General features: G+C 37.5%; 1 protein-coding gene across 1 annotated transcript in view; it reads right to left on the bottom strand.

Annotated features, from left to right (window-relative positions):
* LOC103054358 (guanine nucleotide-binding protein G(q) subunit alpha) overlaps window positions 1–22,091 on the bottom strand; it is a 125,022-nt gene that overhangs the window by 4,816 nt on the left and 98,115 nt on the right. Inside the window, exons 4-5 of the mRNA XM_088129944.1 lie at window positions 17,434–17,562; window positions 14,435–14,564 (exon numbers count right to left, since the gene is read on the bottom strand). Coding sequence (XP_087986070.1) covers window positions 14,435–14,564; window positions 17,434–17,562 — 259 coding nt within the window. The remainder of the gene's footprint in view (window positions 1–14,434; window positions 14,565–17,433; window positions 17,563–22,091) is intronic.

Raw genomic sequence — 22,091 nt, 5'->3', positions numbered from 1 at the left:
ACTTTCCTATACTGTATTTACAAAAGAGTCTTATTAAAGCTTGAAGGATTTTGTGAGAAAGGACAAAGAAAAAATGAAAAGAAATCAAGTTTTAGGACATTATTTGAAAGGACTAAAGAGCAAGATTGTTAAAAGTAAAAGGAAGGAATATAAAGTTGGTTTATTTGATCAAAGTTAAAACAGATATGTTATCTCTGGTAACCTTTAATTGACTTTTGCTGATCAGGACTGAAACAAAGAGGCTTTAAGGATTTGTTTATAGATAAGAGATGGGTTGTGGAAGAAGAGATCATTTATTGTATTTTAAGAAGGTGAAAATTTACTAAAATTGTTTATACACGTGATGAAGGGGGAAGTCATTTCTTTATATATTTCTTTTTCTTTATTATATTCTTATTTTTTCTTTCTTTTCTATTTTTCTATTTTTTTCTTTTCGGCACTTTCTATTTTCTATTTTTATTCTTTTATTTTTTTTTAGTTTGTATTAGTTTTTATCTTTGTAATAGTAATTTTTAATACATTTACTATTAAAAAAGTATTTTCTCTCCAAGACAATTTAAAAGCCAACTTTGAACAGTTTTTTTGTTCTTGATTTGGAAGACGAATAACAATGGCTTACTACAAATTCAGAGAAGTGAGATAATGGCTTAATGCAAATTGTGAACATAGCTTATGAGTCAACACCCTCCCCTCCCAAGAAACTGAATAAGAATTTGTGAAAAAGATAAGACATGCTGGAACTTCTAGCTTGTTTCCAATACTGCCGCATACAGTTTAAATAACTGTCTGGACAATGCTTTTATGTAGCTTAACTTCAATTTCCAATGGAAGAGAAATTAAAGTGAAAAAGGAGCAAAATATTTAGTCTTTTTTTTTTTACTTTTTTTTAAAACTGAACCCACATAATTCATACTATCAACCTGCAGCCACAGCAGGATGGACATAATCCTGTGGGCCAAATATTTGTTCAACAATAAGGACCAGAACATTTAATTGCTGGAAAAAAAATGCTATGATCTATTTCTAGTAACATAAGGGTACACAGTCCTGCCAGTCAGAAGTTATTCCCATAAGCCAGGGGCAAGCAACATTTTTTCAGTCTGAGAGCTGCACTTAGCTTTGCTGGGGGGCTCATTCCAAAAAGTAGATGAGTCTGGGACAAGAAAGTGATCAGGGCCAGGGAGGAAAGCACATCTGACTGAATTTAATTAAAACTGAGCATTAAATACTATGTTATTACTTGATGTTTCTTTTTTCATTACATAAAAAATTATAGCTTAGTGGCAATTTCTGAAGGAGGTCTGCAGGCTGCATCCAAAGCTTTCAGGAGCTGCCACATCTGGTCTTGTAAATAAGAGTGCACCTCGCTGCCATAAGCATAGATTTGCCTTGATTGAAGCAGTTAATAAAATCAGCAATAACAACACACATATAAAACCCGAAAGGGATAAAGTGTTCAACCAAATGCAGGCTTATCCTTCCAGACCCTTCTTCAATACAATGTAGAGTAAAATATTTCATAAGCAGGGGATCAAATTGAATAATGTATTTATGGAACACACAGATCCAGTGAGATGAACAAAGAAAGGAAATATCTTTGATAATTATTAGCCTATCTGATAACCTGCAACACAAATATGGCACAAATATAGGGTATAACTTTTTCCAAAAGGGCGTTTTCAAAGATGTGGTTCTGCCAATCAACATTCTGTCTGCAGTTGTAGCAGAGAGGGAGTAATACCCAGATCCCAGCTTTATAAAGTGGAAACGCTTTGAGACCTGCAAAGGTTGTTACATAGGAAAGATATAGATAAGAGATGGGATATGGGAAGAAGAGATCATTTGTTGTAACTTAAGAGGAAGTGAAAAGTTACTAAAATTGTTTACACTTGTTGTGATGAAGGTTGGGAGTCACTTCTTTATATATTTCTTTTCTTTTTCTTTACTATAGTCTTTTTTTTTCTTTCTCTTCTTTATGTCTTTCCTATCTTTTCCCTTTGGACCTTTTATTCCTTCTTTCTATTTTTAGTTTGTATTAGTTTTTACTATTGTAATTATAATCTTTAACAAAACTACTTGGGAAAAAAACCCACCCTCCCCTGCATGTGCAGCATCATATCATTCCTTCCTATCCATTTTCCAGATTTTTTTTTCACTTAGTTTGTAACAAAAATGTTTAAAATACATTCCACATTCATTGAGTGTACAGTAACATCAATCTGCCTTGATTATGTGCCATCGAGTTGTTTTCGACTCCTAGTGACAACATAGATAGATTTTCTCCACAACAATCTATCCCTAACCTGTCCTGTCAAGTCTCCCAATGGTGTACTCATCACCACTGTAAATGAGTCCATCCACTTTGCTGCTGGTCATCCTCTTCTTCTTCCTTCCACCTTTCCCAGTATTAGAACCTTTTCCAGAGAGCTGGATCTTCACATAATTTGTCCAAAGTAGGATAATTTGAGCCTGGTTATTTGTGCCTTGAGGGAGAACTCTGGGTTAATTTTTTGATGATCCATCACTTTGCTTTCTTGGCTGTCCACAGTATTCTCAGGAGTCTTCTCCAACACCAAAGTTCAAAAGAGTCAATGCTCTTCCTATCCTGCTTCTTTAAAATCCAACTTTTGCTTCCATAGAGTGTCACAGGGAATACCATGGCTTGCATGATTCTGATCTTTGTAGGTATAAACACATCATGGCATTTGAATATCTTTTCCAAGGCTTCATGGCTGCTCTACCAAGTGCTAGTCTGCGGTGCATTTCTTGATTGCTTGTTCCTTTACTGATGATGGTTGATCCTAAAAGGCAGAAGCTATCCACCACTTCAATATCTTCATTGTCAGTTCTAAGGTTGGTTGTTCTACCTGTTGTCATTAGTTTCATCTCCTTTATATTTAATTTTAGTCCCATTTTTGCACTGTGCTCTTTGATTTTTAGTACTAGGGCTTGCAGATCCTTTGTATTTTCAGCTATCAGGGTAGTGTCATCAGCAATCTGCTTTGAAGAGTGTTCCAAATGAAAAGTATTGGAATGTGATCAACTCAGTGTGGTGGTATCTGCCATATGGTAGACATTATCAGAAGTTTAGGCAGGCTTCAAAACATAAAGATATGCACTTAAATCTCAGCACCTAGTATAAAGACAAATGTTCCAGAGAAATCCACAAAACATTTCAGCATTCAGCCAAGATATCCCTAAATCTTCCTAATATTTTCAGAGGAACAGAAAATATAAGAGTTTGCATTTTGTGATCTTCTTTCTGAAGAAAATTATGATAATTTATCTATGGAAACAGAATTATTGTACAGTAGATATACTTATTTTTTGTGAACAATGCCAATAAATAGTCTATGAAAATTATTTAAAAGTCCAAGACCTTATTTAAATCTTCTTTTATTAAATTTCATTAAATTCAAGTAGTCTGCCATGCATTACCATACATCATAAAGGGTTAGGGTTATAATCAATATGTTTATTGATTACAAAATTGCCATAAATGAGTAAAATTATGTTATAACCTGGATGCCTCAAAATATAAATTTTCAGCTATATTAATGTGCAGAGTAAGAGTCAACAACGACTTGATGGCACATAATCAAATCAATCAATCAATCAATCAATCAATCAATCAATCATGCCACAATAAAAGCAAAGACTGAGCACCCAATCCTGCCTCCATTTGATCATCAGCTTACTGATTAGTCAACTGAACAAAAAGTCAATTTACTTTGAACTATTCTTGTTCTTACTTAAGCTTTATTTAAAATCAAAGATCTATTCACCAGCTACATGAGTTAAAATATAACACCAACCTTCCTAACACCAATCTTGCTATAAAAGCTTTCCCAATGACCATAATGATAAATGGCTGATTTTCTATGAACCTTTCCAATAACAGCATTACACATGTGCACTTCCTAATTCTCAGTGCCATATCTTATGAAAATTGTTCACGAAGGAGAGTTCTTAAAGAAATACAACCAGCAATTTGCCATCCCAAATAACTACTACAAGAAGATTGGTTAATGAATCCCAAAGTGCTTCTTCAGTGGAGTTTCTATTCATTATCAGAAAAGCTACAAGTGCCAGGGATACAAGGACTAAACTAGGCCTCTAGCTTTAAAGTAATTATTAAAGTAGTTAATAAAGTAGTTGTTGTAGTCTGGGAAAAGCCTCCACACGTGAACTGCTACAGTGTTCCAGACATTTTGGGTTCTTGGGGACTGTGTACGTCTTAGAATACATTTAAGCGGATTTTGCTGAGACTGCCTAGTGGAATTTCAGTATTCCTGTTAACAATGAAACAAACTGTTATCTGCAGTGAAGGTGCTAATGAGGATACCCAAAGTCAGCTAAGACAGACTAATGTATATAGGAACTGTCTCAAAAAATAAAAATACCATTATATCAGACTACCTTTTGAAAACTGGTGATCTCTGCAATTCTCTCACCTCCTCAGAATTAATGTTATCATATTTTTTAACATAATGGCAGCATACAAGGATGCCACACCTACTGTATGTGTTAAAATGTGGTTCAGCACAGAAGTATTACACTGTCTAACCATAACTCCAAGGACAGCAAACAATAGTCTATGTTTGATTTTAGTTTAGGGTGTAAAACATGAGGTTCTACTTTGCTAAATGGCAAAGATTAAATATCCTAATTTAGGGAATTCCATTGTATAATAAAGTATTTAAAAGAAAGGGTGGTATTTGCAGATAAGCTGTCCGTTATTATTAATCCCAAACCTACAGTCTTATTTAGTAAAGATGAAAATGTAGAAACATGTATAGAGGAGGCACAGACTATATTTAAAATGTGAATTTGGAGTATTTTGAAATCCAGGAATTTTGGTTTATTCTTTTATAAGGTGTGTGTGCAAATATGTAGAACAACCGAGCATATGCTCACAAAAGCTAGTGTGTCTGAAGAAATGAACAGGGAATAGCATCAAAGCAACTTCTATCTAAAATTTATGAAAGCAAAGAACTAAAGAACACTCTTGTATATGAAGAATTGTGCTTCTGTTCATGGTATTACTAATTAAATGGATAATCCTGGTCAAGAGAAAAAACAGATGGTCTAATGACTAATAGATGATAGAGATGTTTAGATGCATTATGAAATTATTGTAATGAACTACTGTCAACACACATTAAAAGGCCTATCTAGAAGAGGCCACAAGAAACAGACCAAGGGGCAAAGTATATGTATATGTGTGCACACATCTTTATTCTTTTAAGACCCATTTACTGTATTTGATTCTTCCATTTATACTGTTACAGACTTTCTGTTTAAAAACAATACAACTGAAATGGTTTGGCATCCTTGAAGAATGCAAAATTACCAGCAGATTTAAAGGAGGCATTGCTGGTTAAATTACAGCCAGACCAGATAATAAAACCTATACCTATCTAAGTACAATAATCCCTAGATGATACACTGTTTAAAGACTGGATATTTCTTCATTGACCAACTATTAGAAGCACAGTGAGGGCCACAGGCTTCAGTCAAAAACAGAGGAGAACCTCCCTCAGGGGGCACGTAACATTTACTGAGTTGCAGGGGAGAGGAGCTACAATGGGTAACAACAATGCAAAATAACTGGAGCCAAATCAGACCTTTTGAAAAAAAAGTGTTAAGCCTATTGGTGGCTTTCATTATAGTTTCAGTATATTTTCTGCTTCAAAGTGGCAGGAAAATAGGTGTTCTGATTTTACAGCATTAGTCAAAGAGTCACAAACTGTTCACCCCTATCCTAAAGCATTTCATAATGAACCATATATAAAGAATCCATCATCAAAATGTGTACTTAAGAGGGATCCTCTGCTCAGAAATCTGAACCCCAGCTAGGAGGTGGGGAATGATTTAGTGAAAGCTAAGTCTGAGTTTACTGGTTTGAAAAGCACTAAGAAATCAAACTGTAGCACGAAGCCCTGAAGAACTGAGGTATAGCAAGCTGCATTTCAGATGGTATTAGCAAAATTTTACTTTGCATTCTTCTCCCACCCAAATCTCAATGACTACAGCTGATGCTGTAAGCAAACTGAAACATGTACAGGGGGTCCGCAAGGGGGATCAAAAGAGTGAAGATGGTGCCTTTGATTGTGGCCATAATCTTGACTTTTTTTTTACCAGCCCATCCCCACCCCTGCAGAGGCCCCTGGCATTGCAAAAGCACCATTTTTACAAAGAGAAAGCTGCTTTGTGAGATAGCAGGTGGCAAAGAGAATGATCCAAGAAAGCACAGGACCAAGTAGGAAAGGCACAAGGGAAAACAGAGAACAGTGAGAAGTGCTTTTGTTGAAAATACTGAACAAAAGAAAAAAATAGAGACACAGAATAAAAGCTAATAAAACCATGATGGGGAATTAAAAGATCCTAACATCAGAGCATTCACTAGAGATGATGCAACAGTGGTGAGCAGAAAACTGAATAAACATTTGCTGCATTCTTGAGGCACTTATTAGGTAGGAGAGGATAAATGCTCAGTCTGCATTTTATGCAAATAATTATGTATGGCAAAATTTGACTCAGACAATGGAAAATGAATATTGCTTAAAGACATTTAAGTGTATGTATGTATGTATGTATGTTGCTTGTATACTTCCCATTCTCACAGGTTTTAGGCAGTTAACAATCTAAACATATAAAACACCCCAGGAAACCTACATTACATATAAATATAAAATAATAAAATAACATCAACAAATGCAAACACATGCTACATACCAATCATGTTCAGAATCAACCCCAGCTTCCAATCACTGGGCACCCTCCTTCTGTACAAGATGGAACAGGCAAGTCTTCAAAGCTTTCCTGAAACTTATGAGGGATGAGGCTGATTGGGTTCCCCCTTGGAGGGAGTTCAAAACAGCTGGGGGCAGCCACTGAGAATGCCCACCTCTGAGGCCCCTTCATACTGTGGAACCTGGAGGAAGCTGATCCTATTTGATCTGGCTGGATGGGCAGATGAATACAGGGGAATCCAGTTCCTCAGATAACAAGGTCCACATCCATACAGGGTCTTAAAATGACAACCTACACCTTGAATCGCACCCAGAAGCCAAACAGTAACCAACACAGCTCCTGAAGCATCAGGGATACCTGAGGATATTGAGATATACCCATCACTGCCCAGGCTGCCAGTTTCTGCAACAGCTGTGGCTTCCAAGCATTCTTCAAGGGAGCCCTATGAGGAGGACATTATAGGAATCAAGACGAGGGAGACTAGGGCATGAATAACTGTCGGCAGGGCATTCTGATCCAGGAAAAGTCACAGCTGGTGCAGAAGACGTAGCTATGCAAAAGCCTTCTTAGCCACAACTGCCATCTATTCCTTGAGCAGGAGCTTGAATCTAGGGGAACTTCCAAACTGCAGACCACCTCTGAGTGAGGGAATACAAACTCATTCAGAGTCAAAGATGGAATTTCTCTGGAATAATTTGGGCCACAAACCTAAAGTCACTTGCTCCTGGAGGGATTCAATTGAAGACTCTTCCTTCCCATCCAGATCCTGATCTCCTCTAGGTACTTGCACCACATCATCTATTTGGCCTGGGGATGAGATATATCACTGTGTATCATCCACATATTCATGATACTAAACCCTGCGCTGCTGGACAGCCTCTCTCACCAGCTTCATTTAGATGTTACAGAGGAGCAAAGAGAGGAGAGTTCCCTGAGTTACTCCATAAAACAGAGATCTCTAGCTATATCTCTCCTCTCCCACCACCACCAGCTTGAACCAGCTCTTCAAGATGGAGGAAAACTGCTGCAAAACAGCACCCCTCCCCCAATCTCTTGAAGATAATCCAGAAGGGTGCCATGGTCAATGGAATCAAAAGCCATCAAAAGGTCAAAGAATACCAGGAGGGTTGCACTCTCCTGATCATGGTCACTCACAAGCATCACCAATGTAGATGCTGTGCTGTATCGCAGCCTGAACCCTGACTGCCAAGGATCCAAATTAACTGCTTCCTCCAGAGTCCTTTGCATCTTGTGGGATGAACAGGGCTGAAAGTAATTGTCCCAAAGTCACCCAGTGAACTGTATGGAGTCTTAATCTTCTCTGGTGAAAGTCCCATACTACATTATGCTAGCATTCTGCTTGATTTTCCTATTAAAAAGGCATAATCTTATATATTATGTTCTTGTTATACCATGCATCTACATTTGCCTCCAAAACCAAATGGAGGCTCTGCCCTTAATGACAGCATTTTATAGATAATTCTGAGTTAAACTGTGAAGGAAGAAAAGGGTAAAAAGAAAAGAGGAAAACATAGATAGTTTACAATTAGCCATTCTATTCAGAAGCTTATAGGACCCTCTAGTGTTCACACAGTATAAATTAAATACATCCAAGCTGACTTGCAATTTAACAATGAGACAGAAGGACTTGTGGTATCAGTTGCATCTGTGGAATACTAAAGATTCACATAAAATAATAAAATACAATAAAATAAAATAGGTTGGGAGATGGGATTTGTAGATAAAGATGTGTTATCAACTGACATATCAGGATTTCATATTGCTTTTTTCCAGCTTTGCTGTGAGTTTGTTGCTTTAAATGGAAACATTCAAAAATGGAAACATTCCCCAAATATTTGTTTTAAATAGCAATATATATATTATGGTCCATGTCTGACATTTGCCAATAATATTTTTTTTCAGTCTGATGTGCACATCAAAAATATGCATAATAGACATGAAATCTCACTCATCTTTCTTTTGCAGATCAGAATATTTCTTGATGTGGACAATTTGAAGTCATCCAATGCAAAATATTTGCTTTGTAAATATATTTTTGTATTCTGGATAATATAGAGAGAATATCTTCTAAAAAATACAGTTTGACAGGAACGCATATCAGTCCCATATAGAGGAGATTAAATGTTTCTTCAAAAAATTTGCATTTACATACAGAAAGAAAAGCCTTGGAGTATATATTCACCTAATGACAACAAGGATTAGTATATATTCACTTCATGATTACAGTCTAACAAATTTCTGAGCTAGAAATTTGAACTTGCATTTGTAAATTGATAAACATAAACAATTACAATATATATTTTTGAAAGCATTCTTTACAGCATTTTTTCACAGCTGCCTAAAACTTTTGCACAGTACTGTAGATAAGAGAGGTCCTCAAAAAGTCACATATTTCCTGATGTTCTTTATGAAAGAGTTTGAGATTTATATTTTATCAGCAATAAATTAGTCTATAATCCTTACTAAATGTGACGAACTGACACAGATACAAAAAATTGGAATGATCTCATTTGAGACAGTTATTCCCAAGTGATGATGCACATATTTTTGGAGTTCTTGGTGCCAAAACTAACAGGGCAAGCTACTATATATAAACAGGCAGCAAACCCCACACTCACTTGCACTGATGATATTACCTAGTTGGATAATGAAATGTCTGCAAGCAATCAACCAAGCTCAGAGAACACCAAGAACTCCACAGGTCTACCCTGAGCTATATTCTCTTCTATTGGAAACACATATTTTTATTAAAGCCTATTCAATTTAGGACTTTATGCAGGCAAAGTATGTTCTCCATCACTGAACACTGAGCTGTTCCCAGGTAATAGAAGGTTTCCATTTGATCAAGGCAGGTTAAAATATGTAGAGTGGGAGGAAGGGTATGTGGCTTTCGAGATGTCAGAACTTCAGTATAACTACTACCACTCCAGTATAGCTCCCAGCATCCTTTCTCCAATGACCACATTCTACAACCCAAAGAGGCAGATTCCCAATTCCCAATATAGTAATATCTTAAAATCTTCCCATTAAGTTCCAGTGAATCTAGAATAGTAGTTCCAAGTGATGTCAATCAAACATGCTGCCAGTGTCTTTAAAAAAGAGATTACTCATAGTTCAAAAGCTACAGAAGTCAGAAAGCAATGATTTCTTATCAAGAGGAAAGTTGTTGCTAGTTGTTCATCTTCTTAGAACACAGTTTAATCAAGACTTAATCAAAAAGAAGGATCAAAGCAGCACAAAGCAATTTAATCATATGTCAATTAAGAGACTAACACATAAAATGCAAAGCAGGATTAGGCTGTATCATAGGCTCATCTTAATGACACTAAGGGATAAAGTGAGATGCTTGAGTTCTCTTTCAGAATGTTGAGATCTTCTGTTAAAGCTGTTAACTCGAAAGTGACTTCTGATAATGTAAAAATAAAGTCCTCCCAACTGTGTTCTACTGATGCATGAAACAATTATGTCTACTTAAACAAAACAGGATTCCACGAAGATTAATATTTTAATTCATAATGTGCAGTAAGAAACTCCCTTACTCAAAAGTACCCTTGCACTTTTTACCCTTCCAGAGTTTTATTTCCATAAATATATCATCTAAATATATATTTACATTTTAAATGGCTTTTTTGGGCAAGTCATTTAAAATGAAAATATTTTAATATTAAATTTCAGAGTGGAGAAAGGAAAGAAATGGATGAGAGATATAGATACTAGGGCTATGCAGTGCTCCAGATGTGATGCAGAAGAGGTGCTTTGGAATGGGCAAGAGTGCCAACACAACAACTTCTTAGAGCAACTGCTATTATTTGCAGGATCTTGAAGCTGTAGTGGCAGCCGCCCTGCAGAAACTGGAGAACAAAATTCTGCTTTAATGACACGTGTGCATTCACACTGCAGCCTATTTTGAAGCACCTCTTCCAAACTAAATCCAAAGCATTCACTGCCCTAATATAATGTCTGAATTTGATGTCTGAATGCTTTCATTCCCAGGTTCTGAAATACATTTTCGTAAATAGAAGCTAGTCCTCTTCCAAATTCTTGAGTTCCAAGATGTAAGCCATCTCTTATCTGCCTACCAAGGAAAGTTAACAAACTTCCAACTTGGAATTCTATGCATGTTTCCATTCATTTTTAATGGTATTAACAATAAACGCTACATAATTATTCAGGCTTCTTGAAGGATTAGTAGAGACATATTTCCCCAAGCTGTGAAGAGAATGAAGGGTATACTATGAAACCTTTGAGCTCTTTCAATTAGCACTTGCCAAAGCAAAGGACAGATCACATGGCAAAATAGTTTCTGGAGTGTAGGCTCTTCCATACAGCAGCATTAAAGTGCCATTATCCCATGTAGGTGCTGGCAGAAAAGTATGCTAATTTAGAGAAGAACTGACACATCTCAACCCTTATTCTGCCTCAGCAAACAAAGCAGCTTATGAGTTTGGTCCCCATAAGAAGTGGGAGGGGGACAAGAGGAATGGGGTAGGGAGCACCTCCTTCTTTGCCAGTTACTCTGTGTGGAGCCATTGCCCACTGCTTCTCCCCCTGCTCTTTTCTTGAGTCGCTGGAGAAGTGAAGTAAGAAAGGAACTGGGTCTTCTGCTCAGTTCTCTGAGGCCGGAGAGTGATCATTCTGTGGGATGACAGAACTGATGGGAAAGGAGCCATTTTCTCTCTCTTTCCCCACCCCTTCTTTTGCCACTCAAGGCAGAAGTGGGGAGAGAGAAGAAACCTGGTACCCACCTCTTGTGTGATGAGTGGCAGGGAAGAGGGGGAGATAAGGAAGGGAGGTGGGTCTTTTTTCTTTTTACTTTGGCAGGGGCTAGCCAAAGAACTGCTTTTCCATGGGGTTAGGGAAGCATCTGGGAAGGTGACTCTTCAGGCTGCATTCCCACACTAAGTGGCGAGAAGACCATTTCCCCTACTCCAGTAGGAAGGAAGTGGGGAAGCAACTCTGCAGATGGCTTTTTGGAACTTTACTGTACCAGAGAGAGTGCTAAGAATGGCTTCTTCCACTTCCTTTCTCTTCTGGGAGAGAAGTGGGGAAACAGGTCTGGAGCCTCCCCTCACCCCTTGCTGCAATTAGGCTGCCTGCTCTCCTGCCCTCCATGGGGGAAGAAGCTTTACCATGGGGCCACTTCCTGTCTTTAGCTGGCACACCTGTGGTACAGCTGCCTCCCCTGTGGGTTAGGCTCTGCCGTGCTTAATCCATTTGGCAGAGTTCACTGTTGACATGCGTTCAGTGCTGTTAAGGAAGATTGCTGGATATGTGTGAAAGGCATACCTACCCAGCTCCATGGATAAGACACTGCAGAGGGTGGAGGTTTAAGAGGAGGCGTCCCCCCCACATCAGGCAAGGTTGGCAAGAGAGATGGGAGAGATGGCTTTTTGGTACAGTGTTCTCACCCTGACCAAAGGGGAATGGCCCTGAACACCAGTGGTTGGGGGGGGGGATGCATCTCAGGTGACCAATATGAGAGGGCATGTCCAGACTCCTAACTTTACCTCAAACTGAGGCACTACCTCATGGCACTTGCTGGCAGAAGTAAAAAGCCCTGCACTTTAGCAGTGAAGCAAGAAAACACAAGTAGCAACTGCCTCATTGGGGCAGGGCAAACTGCAGGCTACATAATCTGTTCATGTCCTCCTCTAAATTCATTTCTTGAAATAGTGCTGGACCACAGTTAGCAGGCTATGCAAAAGAGGCCGTGTCACTTCAGGTGTGTGAAGACACGGTCTTTTTCAGCAGCATACTTGCTTCCAATTCCAGTGTAAACAAACATGGATGGCAGGAATAAGAATAGCTTACAACTATTTGCCTAGCTATCCACTTTTAACTGGTTCAAAGTATTCTTAAAATATGGGAGAGCTTTCAGACATATAGCAAGGCGGAAGCAAAGGCAGTTGTTACTCTTCAGCAGAACACTGCTTTCTGACAAGCATTAGATTGATATTGTAGCAGGCAACTTTCCTGCTAAAAATGTGATGCAATTTCTGTTGGTAGAGTGGACATTCAAAATGCAGATCAATGGGGCATTTGGGGATGGGGGTTCATTAGGGACAGAGGCCAGAAATTAAATGGGTGCTATAGCAGCTTAAAAGTGTTGAATTCAGAATTTAAAAACAGATCTGAAACATGTGTTTTACCTATATGCCTTTTAAATTTAAAATATGGCAACAGGGTACATGAAGACATATGAACGTTACATTCACAATAGTACAATAAATGTTTTCAAATTATACTGGAGATGTATTTAGCGACTGCCTCCTATAGTGACTGTTGTTACAGGTTGTTAAGCGAGGATGTCACGTGTTCACCATTTGCAACCTCCTGCTGGCTTCCCCATTGACTTTGCTTGTAGTAAGCCAGCAAAGAAGGTGGCAAATGGCAACTACGGGATGCTGAGATGGCCGGAACTTTGACGACCAGTTGTGTACAAGTACCACTTGTTCAGCATCATTACAAGTTTGGTTGTGAAAGAGTAGTTGTTGCGTGAGGACCACCTGTACTGAGTCATATTTCAGGGCAGCCCCAAGTATAATGTATTATAGTTATAGATAATCCTCGTTTAGTGACTGCATTATACAGCAACTATTTGGAGTTACAACAGTGATGAAAAAGTAACTCTGCAACCAATCCTTGCATTTATGACCTTCGCAGGTCTGTAAAGCAAAGGAAAGCTGAAGTAAGATCATAAGCACAGTCACGGTTTCACTTAGTGACTGCTTTGCTTAACGACCAAGTTGCTGGTCCCAATTGTGGTCACCAAATGAGGACTATCTGTATACCTTGTATGTTGGAAGCCAAAGGTTCCTGCTATGCTAACCCTATTTAGACTTAGGCCTTCTTTTCAGTTCTCTTTTAAATAAATTTTATTTGAATTCTAAATGGTGAATAAATTCAGCTTAGGATAAACATACTGTATATAAGGAGTTATTAGAAATTATGCAACAATATATTTTAAAAAATAATTAAAATGTCTAAGCATATTTTCCATATTTTTTCTTACCAAGACAAGGATAGGATTACATATCCCAACATCAACAGTGTAAACATGATAATATTTCTACCAACCAAGAATGCTTATGAGGAACATAGAAAGGGGGAAAAGAGCTCAGCGTTCCACCAGACCTTAAAATGAGTAGGCCTTTATGAACAGGCACTAAGCAGAGATACAGTAATAGATAGATATGATAGATAGATATCTATTATTTCCCCTTTTTGGGTTACTTTGCTTAGCTAGCTAAAATAACTTCAACACAATTTTGCTCAAAATTGATTAGTTATCTGAGATAAAAATGTCAGTTAACATTCATTTGTATCTATCCTCTACACTGACTAAAGGAATTATAAATCAGCCTTATGAGTTGGAAATATAAAAATGTAATTTTGGAGGAGCAGTATCTCCAACGTTTTAGAGAATAAGAAATATTTGTTAAGTTAACGCTCAAAAGTTGGAGAGAACAATCTGGACAACTGTCTTTGAGCATGGTATTTCAAAACCAGGGTGAAATCACAGAAAAAATTCCTGGCACCAGCACAGTCACAGAATACTATCACAAAATACTGAAAAAATTATATTAGAGATTTGTGGAGAAGCAACTGTTGCCTTAATTACAAACATGCTTCTCAAGTGCATTTGACGATGGCTTACCTCATTGTCTGATTCCACAAGTACTTGATCATATTCGCTAAGAGCTACTAGAAACATAATGGAGGTGACATTTTCAAAACAGTGTATCCATTTTCTTCGTTCCGATCGCTGTCCCCCCACATCCACCATTCTGGAATAGGAGCAGAATTAACAGAAATCAAAACAATGTGCAAACACTAAGATGTTAGGGACATGTTTTCATTATTATATTATTTATATTATCTCATGGTCAATGACAATAGAGTGAATACAAGCAGCCTTCAGCATTCTGCATTTACATCGACAGCAGGCATACATTTGGTTTGAAAGGGCATCCAGATAAATGAGGCGGGTAATAGTCCAGAAACCAACCCAGTAACAGCTTAATATTCTTGAACAGAATTCCAGCATCATCATTCCAGAAGAAGTTTACTGAACAGAGGTATAGATAGTGTTGATAGACAGTTACATAGTCTCAGCCTTTCTCCTGAAAATATAGGCCAATTAATCCTTGTAATGGCCACATCAATGCTAAAGGAACAAATTAGGGTCATTGATTGTCAGAGTGATCTCACCAGCATTCCTGAATTTTATCACCAAATGTTAGATTGCCACAAGCCCACTACTGTGGGGCATTAATATACTCTAACCCTGAGTAAATATAGATGGGCTATTTCTAAACCCATTTTAATGCTCTTCCTTCTGCACTGTTAGTGGGTAGATTTCATGAGATTCCCTATCCTCAGAGACTTTGCACTTATGGCTCTAGGGAGGTAGAAATTCTTGTCTTCCTACAGTGTTCCTTATATGATTTCCTGAGAGGTGCTTTGATCTCCCCATTTATTTTCAAATTTAAGGGTCATACAGATTAATTTTATATTTACTCACATTCCAGGTTGCCAAATACCTTTACAGAGCCATACAACTGTGCAAAACTTTGACATAGATAAGTTGTTCTATTATTTCATGATAATATTTTGGTAATGAGTTTGCTTTAGCAATCTTTTTTTTTAAAAAATTTGTAACGCTGGTCAAAGGCTGTAATGAAGAAAGTCAAATGACATCTTTACTAATAAAAACAACTTTTTTTTTTTTGCTTCTCAGTTAATAAAAGTCAAAATAAAGAACTCCAACAAAAGTTGTATAGAAAAGGATTGTCAAAAATAGCATTTTGTTGGAGATGTAGTAAGGACAATGCTTCTTTAAAGCAAGTGTTTTTACAATGTCCTATACTTACTAAATTTTGGGAGAAAGTAGACTATATATATATGATTGTGCGACAAAAGCTAACGTTTTCAGAGGATAATATTCTTTTGAACTATATACCTAGTACGTGGAACTGAACAACCTGAATGGATTCTCTGTGCCTTTATTATGGCCAAAAGATTGATATTGCAGCATTGGAAAAATACACATATGGCCCCATTTATTCAATGGACTGAAGACCTGATTGCACTTGCCACTTATGTGCGGATTGCCTATAGACATAGACTTTGTATGGACAAGTATAATGAAATATGGGACTTGTTTATACAAAATACAGTAGGTTAAAAAAAATATGACCGTCACAAAAATATATTGGAAATGTATATGCATCTGAATAATATTTGCATTAGATAAATGTATACAGAGGGGGACGTGGTGGCGCAGCGGCTTAATGACGCTGAAAGTTGCCGGCCAGAAATGGTCGACGCTTCAGCGGTTCGAGTCCAGCCTTCACGTTAACAGGGTGAGCTCCTGTTTCCTCCCCAGTTCCTGTCAACCCAACAGTTCGAAAACTCACGTGAGTAGATAAATGGGGACTCTCACTCCGGTGGGAGGAAAAATGCCGGTGGCGCCTTGCAAAAGGAGTCGGGAGCAGTTGCCGGTAAGCGCGAAACTGCGCGCACCCGAAAAGGGTGCAAAGGAACGGAAACCCCGCCTCCTGTGCTCGCCAGCTGGGCTCTGCTCTAGGAAGGAGGCTCTGGCAAACCACTTCCGAAACAATTGCCTTGAAAACTGCAAGGACTCGTCCAAGCAGTCACTGCAGAGTCGGTAACGACTGAGCGCAGATTAAAAAAAAAAAAAAAAAAAAAAAATGTATACAGATTTGTAATTATTTACTGTTATGATATACTATGCCAAGTTTTTATTTCCTTTGTTGTATTTTGTCCCTTTTTTTGTAATAGCACTTTTAATTTTTTTTCTTCTTCTTGATAGTGTATTATTTTTGTGTTTTGTTTTTGTTTTTGTTATTAATTAAAAAGCAATACAATTATTTTAAAAAAAGAACTTCAACAAAAGTTCTTTAGAATATTCAGTTGCATGGCAAAGTAGGCACCACTTGTCAAACTGTATATTCAATAAATCCACACATGAACAGCAGCTGATACAGCTCCTACCATTATACAAAGTTAAACACAACATCTTTTAAAATGAGTGTAATTAGTAAAATTAAAACAGGAAGGTTTCTGTTCAATATGGCAAACAGTCCAATCTTTTCCATACTCACTGTAATAATCTTTATGTATAATGACAGCATAATAAAGTAGGGATATTCTTAAAGACATAGACATTTCTATTATTGTTCAAGTTTATCCTCTAAAGACACAAGTTGAAGCAGAATTTGTGGTTAGGATTTTTATTAGGAATTGCAGTCTATAAATATATATAAAAACATGATTTATGTGCAATTTATAAACTATATTCTTACCTTAATGGTCAAAAAAGCATATTGTTAATAATATAACACAACACTCTGTTCTGCATTCCCCATTTTTGATAAGTGTAAAATAGTAATCTAAACAATGAACATCTCAGGGGTTGAATAGTTTTGCCTGAATTGCAACTATATGGAAATTGCTATTACTAAGCCAAAAGAAGAAAGGGAGTGGGAGAAAATAACATTTCCAAAATAACATTTTCTATTGGTACAACTAGTTAACATATATTTTTACATGCCTGGTAGGAACCCCCCCCCCAAAAAAAAACTCTGAAGTAGCACACCAAGCAATTTTAAAAATAAGGAACATTTTGTTTACCTGAAAATAACACTTTGTAAGTCAAATGGATATTCAATGATTCCTGTCGTTGGAACTCGAACTCTAAGAACATCTTGTTGAGTGGGTAGGTATCCAGAATCTGCTATACGGTCCAAATCGTTAAGATAACTATAGACAGAAGAGAAACATCAGGAATGAAAGATAAGGAAACAAATGCCCCACTGAGAGAAGCAATTATGTAAAGATAATGAAGCAAGAGAGTTTGGATATGGCACGTACGTAGCAAACTATAATGAGATCAGATTCATCCTTGGAAAAAACTCTTGAAAATAGAATTTTATAGCAGAATCCAAATAATTTCTGTATGACTTTCGTAACTTTTATAAACTGTTTCTAGAATGTTTCACGATCTCCAAAATGCTCAAAGTGCCAAGGACAACAATTTAAAACATATTAACCTGTCCTGGCAGTCTTGTTGTACAAATTATCTTCTATATGAAAGTGATGTGGATCAGTAAGATTCAAAATCAAAGGATGTAACATGTGAATTGGATCAAAGTGCTGAATACAGTATAGAATAGTTGTTTGTTACAAACAGAATGCATTTCTTCCCTAAACACAGAAGTTTGTGTGTTCTTTTTCCATAAATGAACATCTACCAGTAGCATTAACAAATGAGTTCAGTTATTGTTAAAACAGGTTCATTGATATCAATGCAGTTTAAGTTAATCATGGTTCTTGAGAGGGTTAATCATCAACTGACTCAATGCAAACATAGCATGACAAATGATCATCTAATCATAGTTCAGTAATAAGATTTTCTCTCCAATTTCCATGCTATTCTCTATAGTGCAATTTCATTTTCACTGGCATTTTCAGAAACGATGACCCTATTTTTAACTGTGATTTTGAAGTAACCAAGATTCGACAATATTTAGAAAATGGACAGAATCATGTCTCCATTGAAACATAGAAAGGTGCCTGAAAAATTCTCCCTGCAAAATATTTATCCTATATATTTTTAATATTCTGATAGTCATATATTTAGATTTATTATATATTCATTTAAATTACTCATACAAAGATATACATGCAGTATAAAATAGCAAATAACCACATAAAATCTATCAAAACAACAAAATAAAAAAGACAAAATAAAATTTCTTCAAAAATGCTGCAGAAAACACTAAATTCTTAACCTGACTATAGAAAGTATGTAAGGTTGACATGTACTCAAGGGCTTTCCAAAATGAAGACTTCTGCTGCAAAATCTAGATATCTACTTGATACATTCACCTATTCTAAAGAGATGAACAGTTTAAGATTTGAGGAGGCTGCTTTGATAACAAGCGTTCTTTCAGATATTCAGCCCTTACAATATTTAGGAATCAATCCAGTTCTCATTCAAGGCACAAATGACCAGGCTCAAATTACAATATTTTGGACACTTTATGCAAAGATCTCACTCTCTTGAGAAGTCTATAATGCTGGGAAAAGTGGAAGGAAAGAAAAAAAGAGGATGACCAGCACTGCAAGGTGGATGGACTCAGTTATAATGGTGATGGGTACATCATTGCAAGACCTGGCTGATGGCAGATCATTCTGGAGAAAATGTACCTAAGTGGTCACTAAGAGTTGACACCAACTTGATGGCACATCATCATATGTAAACATCAGCACCATAAGATGTTCTTGAAAATTAAAACTAACATCCAAAATATCAGAATGTATCTGATTATGTCTAATTCTGGCTACAAGTAGTCCTTTGTTAATGACAGCAGTTGGGACTGGAATTTCCATTGCTAAGCATGACACTGTGTGATGTCATGCAACCGTGTTGCTTAGTGATGACAGTTAATGTTAAGTGAATCATCACAGGTTGTTAAGCGAGGATGTCATGTGGTCACCATTTGCGACCTCCTGCTGACTTTGACTTTGCTTGTAGGAAGCCAGCAAAGAAAGCGGCAAGTGGCAACCATGGGATGCTGAGATGGCCGGAACTTCAAGGACCAGTCATAAGTACCACTTGTTCAGCATCATCGCAAGTTTGGTTGTTGAAAGAATGGTTGCTGCACAAGGACCACCTATACCGAGTCATATTTCAGGGCAGTCCCATTTATAATGTTTTATAGTTATAGGCAATCCTGGTTTAGTGACTGCCTTATACAGCAACTGTTTGCAGTTACAATGGTGATGAAAAGGTAACTTTGCAACCAATCCTTGTATTTACGACTTTTATAGGTCTGTATTGGAAGGGAAAACTGAAGTAAGATTGTAAGCACAGTTGTGGTTTCACTTAGCAACTGCTTCACTTAACAATTGAGTTGACAGTCCCAACTGTGGTTGCTAAATGAGGACTACCTGTATTCAGCCTGAAGATTGCTTGCGGATGAATCACTACAGGTAGTCCTTGACTTACAGCCATTCATTTAACAACTGTTCGAAGATACAATGGCACTGAAAAGTTACTTATGGCTGGTCCTCGCAGTTACAATTGTCTGTCACATGATCAAGATTCGGGTGCTTGGCAACTGGCATATATTTACAATGGTTGCAGCTTTCTGGGGTCATGTGATCATCATTTGCAACCTTTCCAGGGGGTTTCTGACAAGGAAAATCAATGGGGAAGCCAGATTCACTTAACGACCATGTGATTTGCTTAACGATTGCAATGCTTCACTTAATGACCATGGCAAAAAAGGTAGTAAAGTTGGGTATGACTCACTTGATTGCACTGCTTAGTGATGGACATTCCGGTCCCAACTGTGGTCGTAAGTTGAGGACTACCTGTATATAACTTGCCTATCTGGGCCACCAAAGCCATGTCCTTCTCAAGTAAGAATGCCTGCTTTTTTCAGGACACTGCACAATGACCATGAACAGGTTTATTGCTTTTTTTTTCATACCGAAGTTTTAGCTATCAGCAATACTTTAGCTGATTTAACACAGCAGCCTCGCTGAAATGTTAAAGAATATGGGAGGTAAATTGGAATCTTTTGAGATCCCCTAGCACAAGTGCCATGAAAGTTAAATAGCACATCTCTCCACAATGCTATTTTCTGCAAACAAATTTGTAGATACATAGAAGCAATTCACAGAAGACAGTCCAGCAGCATAACATGGTCAAGAGTAACAAAAGCTGCAAAACAGATCAAGGAGAATCAACAGGAACATGCTTTCTCCTCACAGAAGTTATGCATCAGGGGAATTATACCTATTTTAGAGCTAAACTTAGAAGGATGTGAATTGCAGAATCAATGTTCTGTAGTTGTATTGGTACCAATTTCTTATATTTCTTGTCCAAAAATGAAATATTTGCAGCAGGGTAGTAGTTATACAGTTATCAGGATTTGAATAAGCTTTTGCAGCTACTAATAAATCTTCAATTTAAAAGATTAATGTGGGGAAGGGGTATCTGTTAAAGCATAATATCCACTGAAATGGATATTAAAAATCTCATTGAAATCAAATGAGATTTTATGCATATGTATTTTATGCATGTTACAAATATAAAATGGCATTAAATAGGCTTTTTATGCACGTACAGAAGAATACAGCATACAGATGGATTTTGTCAGTGGTAGCCAAAGTCTGCTAAACTGAGTTGGGGTTTGTTGCATAGAATGTGCTGGTAATTCTTTTAAGATATGTAGGATCCTTGCATTCACCCAATAAACTTTTCCATGCTGATGTAAGCAATCAAAAAAGTTTGAAGAATGCAGGTAGCTAGCCAATCACATCCAAAAACATTGCCCATATTCCTAGGCTTTGTCAATTGAATCAGATGCTGTAAAACCAAACCAGACTGTGCTATAGATTCCTCTGAAGGAACTGTATCAATAAGTTTGTTACAGCAGGCCAATAAACACAATAACCACTTTACCATTGCAAAATTCTCTGCAGGTTACTCAATGAAACAACAGCATTTTGAATAGCATCCCAGCTATCCTGAGATTTTTCCATTTGAAAGGAGCCCACTTTATCCCTGCAGCTTGCCAGGTCTTCATAGCCAAGATCGGCTCTCAGCTTCTCTATGGTGTCCAAATCTGTACAGTACTTAGAGAAATCTTGACATCCTTGAAGCCATTTGCTCTAAGTTTATTAGAGATATCCTTGCAGTCCCATGATAAATTAAGAACGTTGCACTACATTTAGACATGGGCTTGGTCTCTGTGGATGCTAGACTTTGGTACTATCTTTTTGTTGTTGCTGTTGTTCAGTTGTTAAGTTGTGTCTGACTCTTCGTGACCCCATGAACCATATTGCGCCAGGCCTTCCTGTCCTTCACTGCCTCCCTGAGTTTGCTCAGTTTCATGCTCATTGCTTCAGTGATGCTATCTAACCATCTCATCCTCTGCTGTCCCCTTCTCCTTTTGCCTTCAATCTTTCCCAGCATCAGGGTCTTTTCCAAAGAGTCCTCTCTTCCACAGCTGCATGTCCTTTCGGCTTTGGCCCAGCCGCTTCACTCTTTCTGGAGCTACTTGGAATTGCCCTCCGCTCTTCCCCAGTAGCATATTGGACACCTTCTGACCTGAGGGGCTCATCTTCCGGCATCATATCTTTTAGCCTTTTGACATTGTCCATGGGTTTTCTTGGCAAGGATACTGGAGTGGGTTGCCATTTCCTTCTCCACTATCTTTTTAGCCTTTGGTTAATGTTAACTTTTTTCCCAGTGGGTCTGCCCCCACTGATTCTTA

Source organism: Python bivittatus, unplaced genomic scaffold, assembly GCF_059951505.1.
Source record: "Python bivittatus isolate LINGU-HERP-01145 unplaced genomic scaffold, Pbiv_v1 ctg000850_np1212, whole genome shotgun sequence".
Classification (NCBI taxonomy): domain Eukaryota; kingdom Metazoa; phylum Chordata; class Lepidosauria; order Squamata; family Pythonidae; genus Python; species Python bivittatus.
The sequence above is the reverse complement of the archived record's forward strand: the minus strand, read 5'-3'. Positions and strand labels throughout refer to the sequence as shown.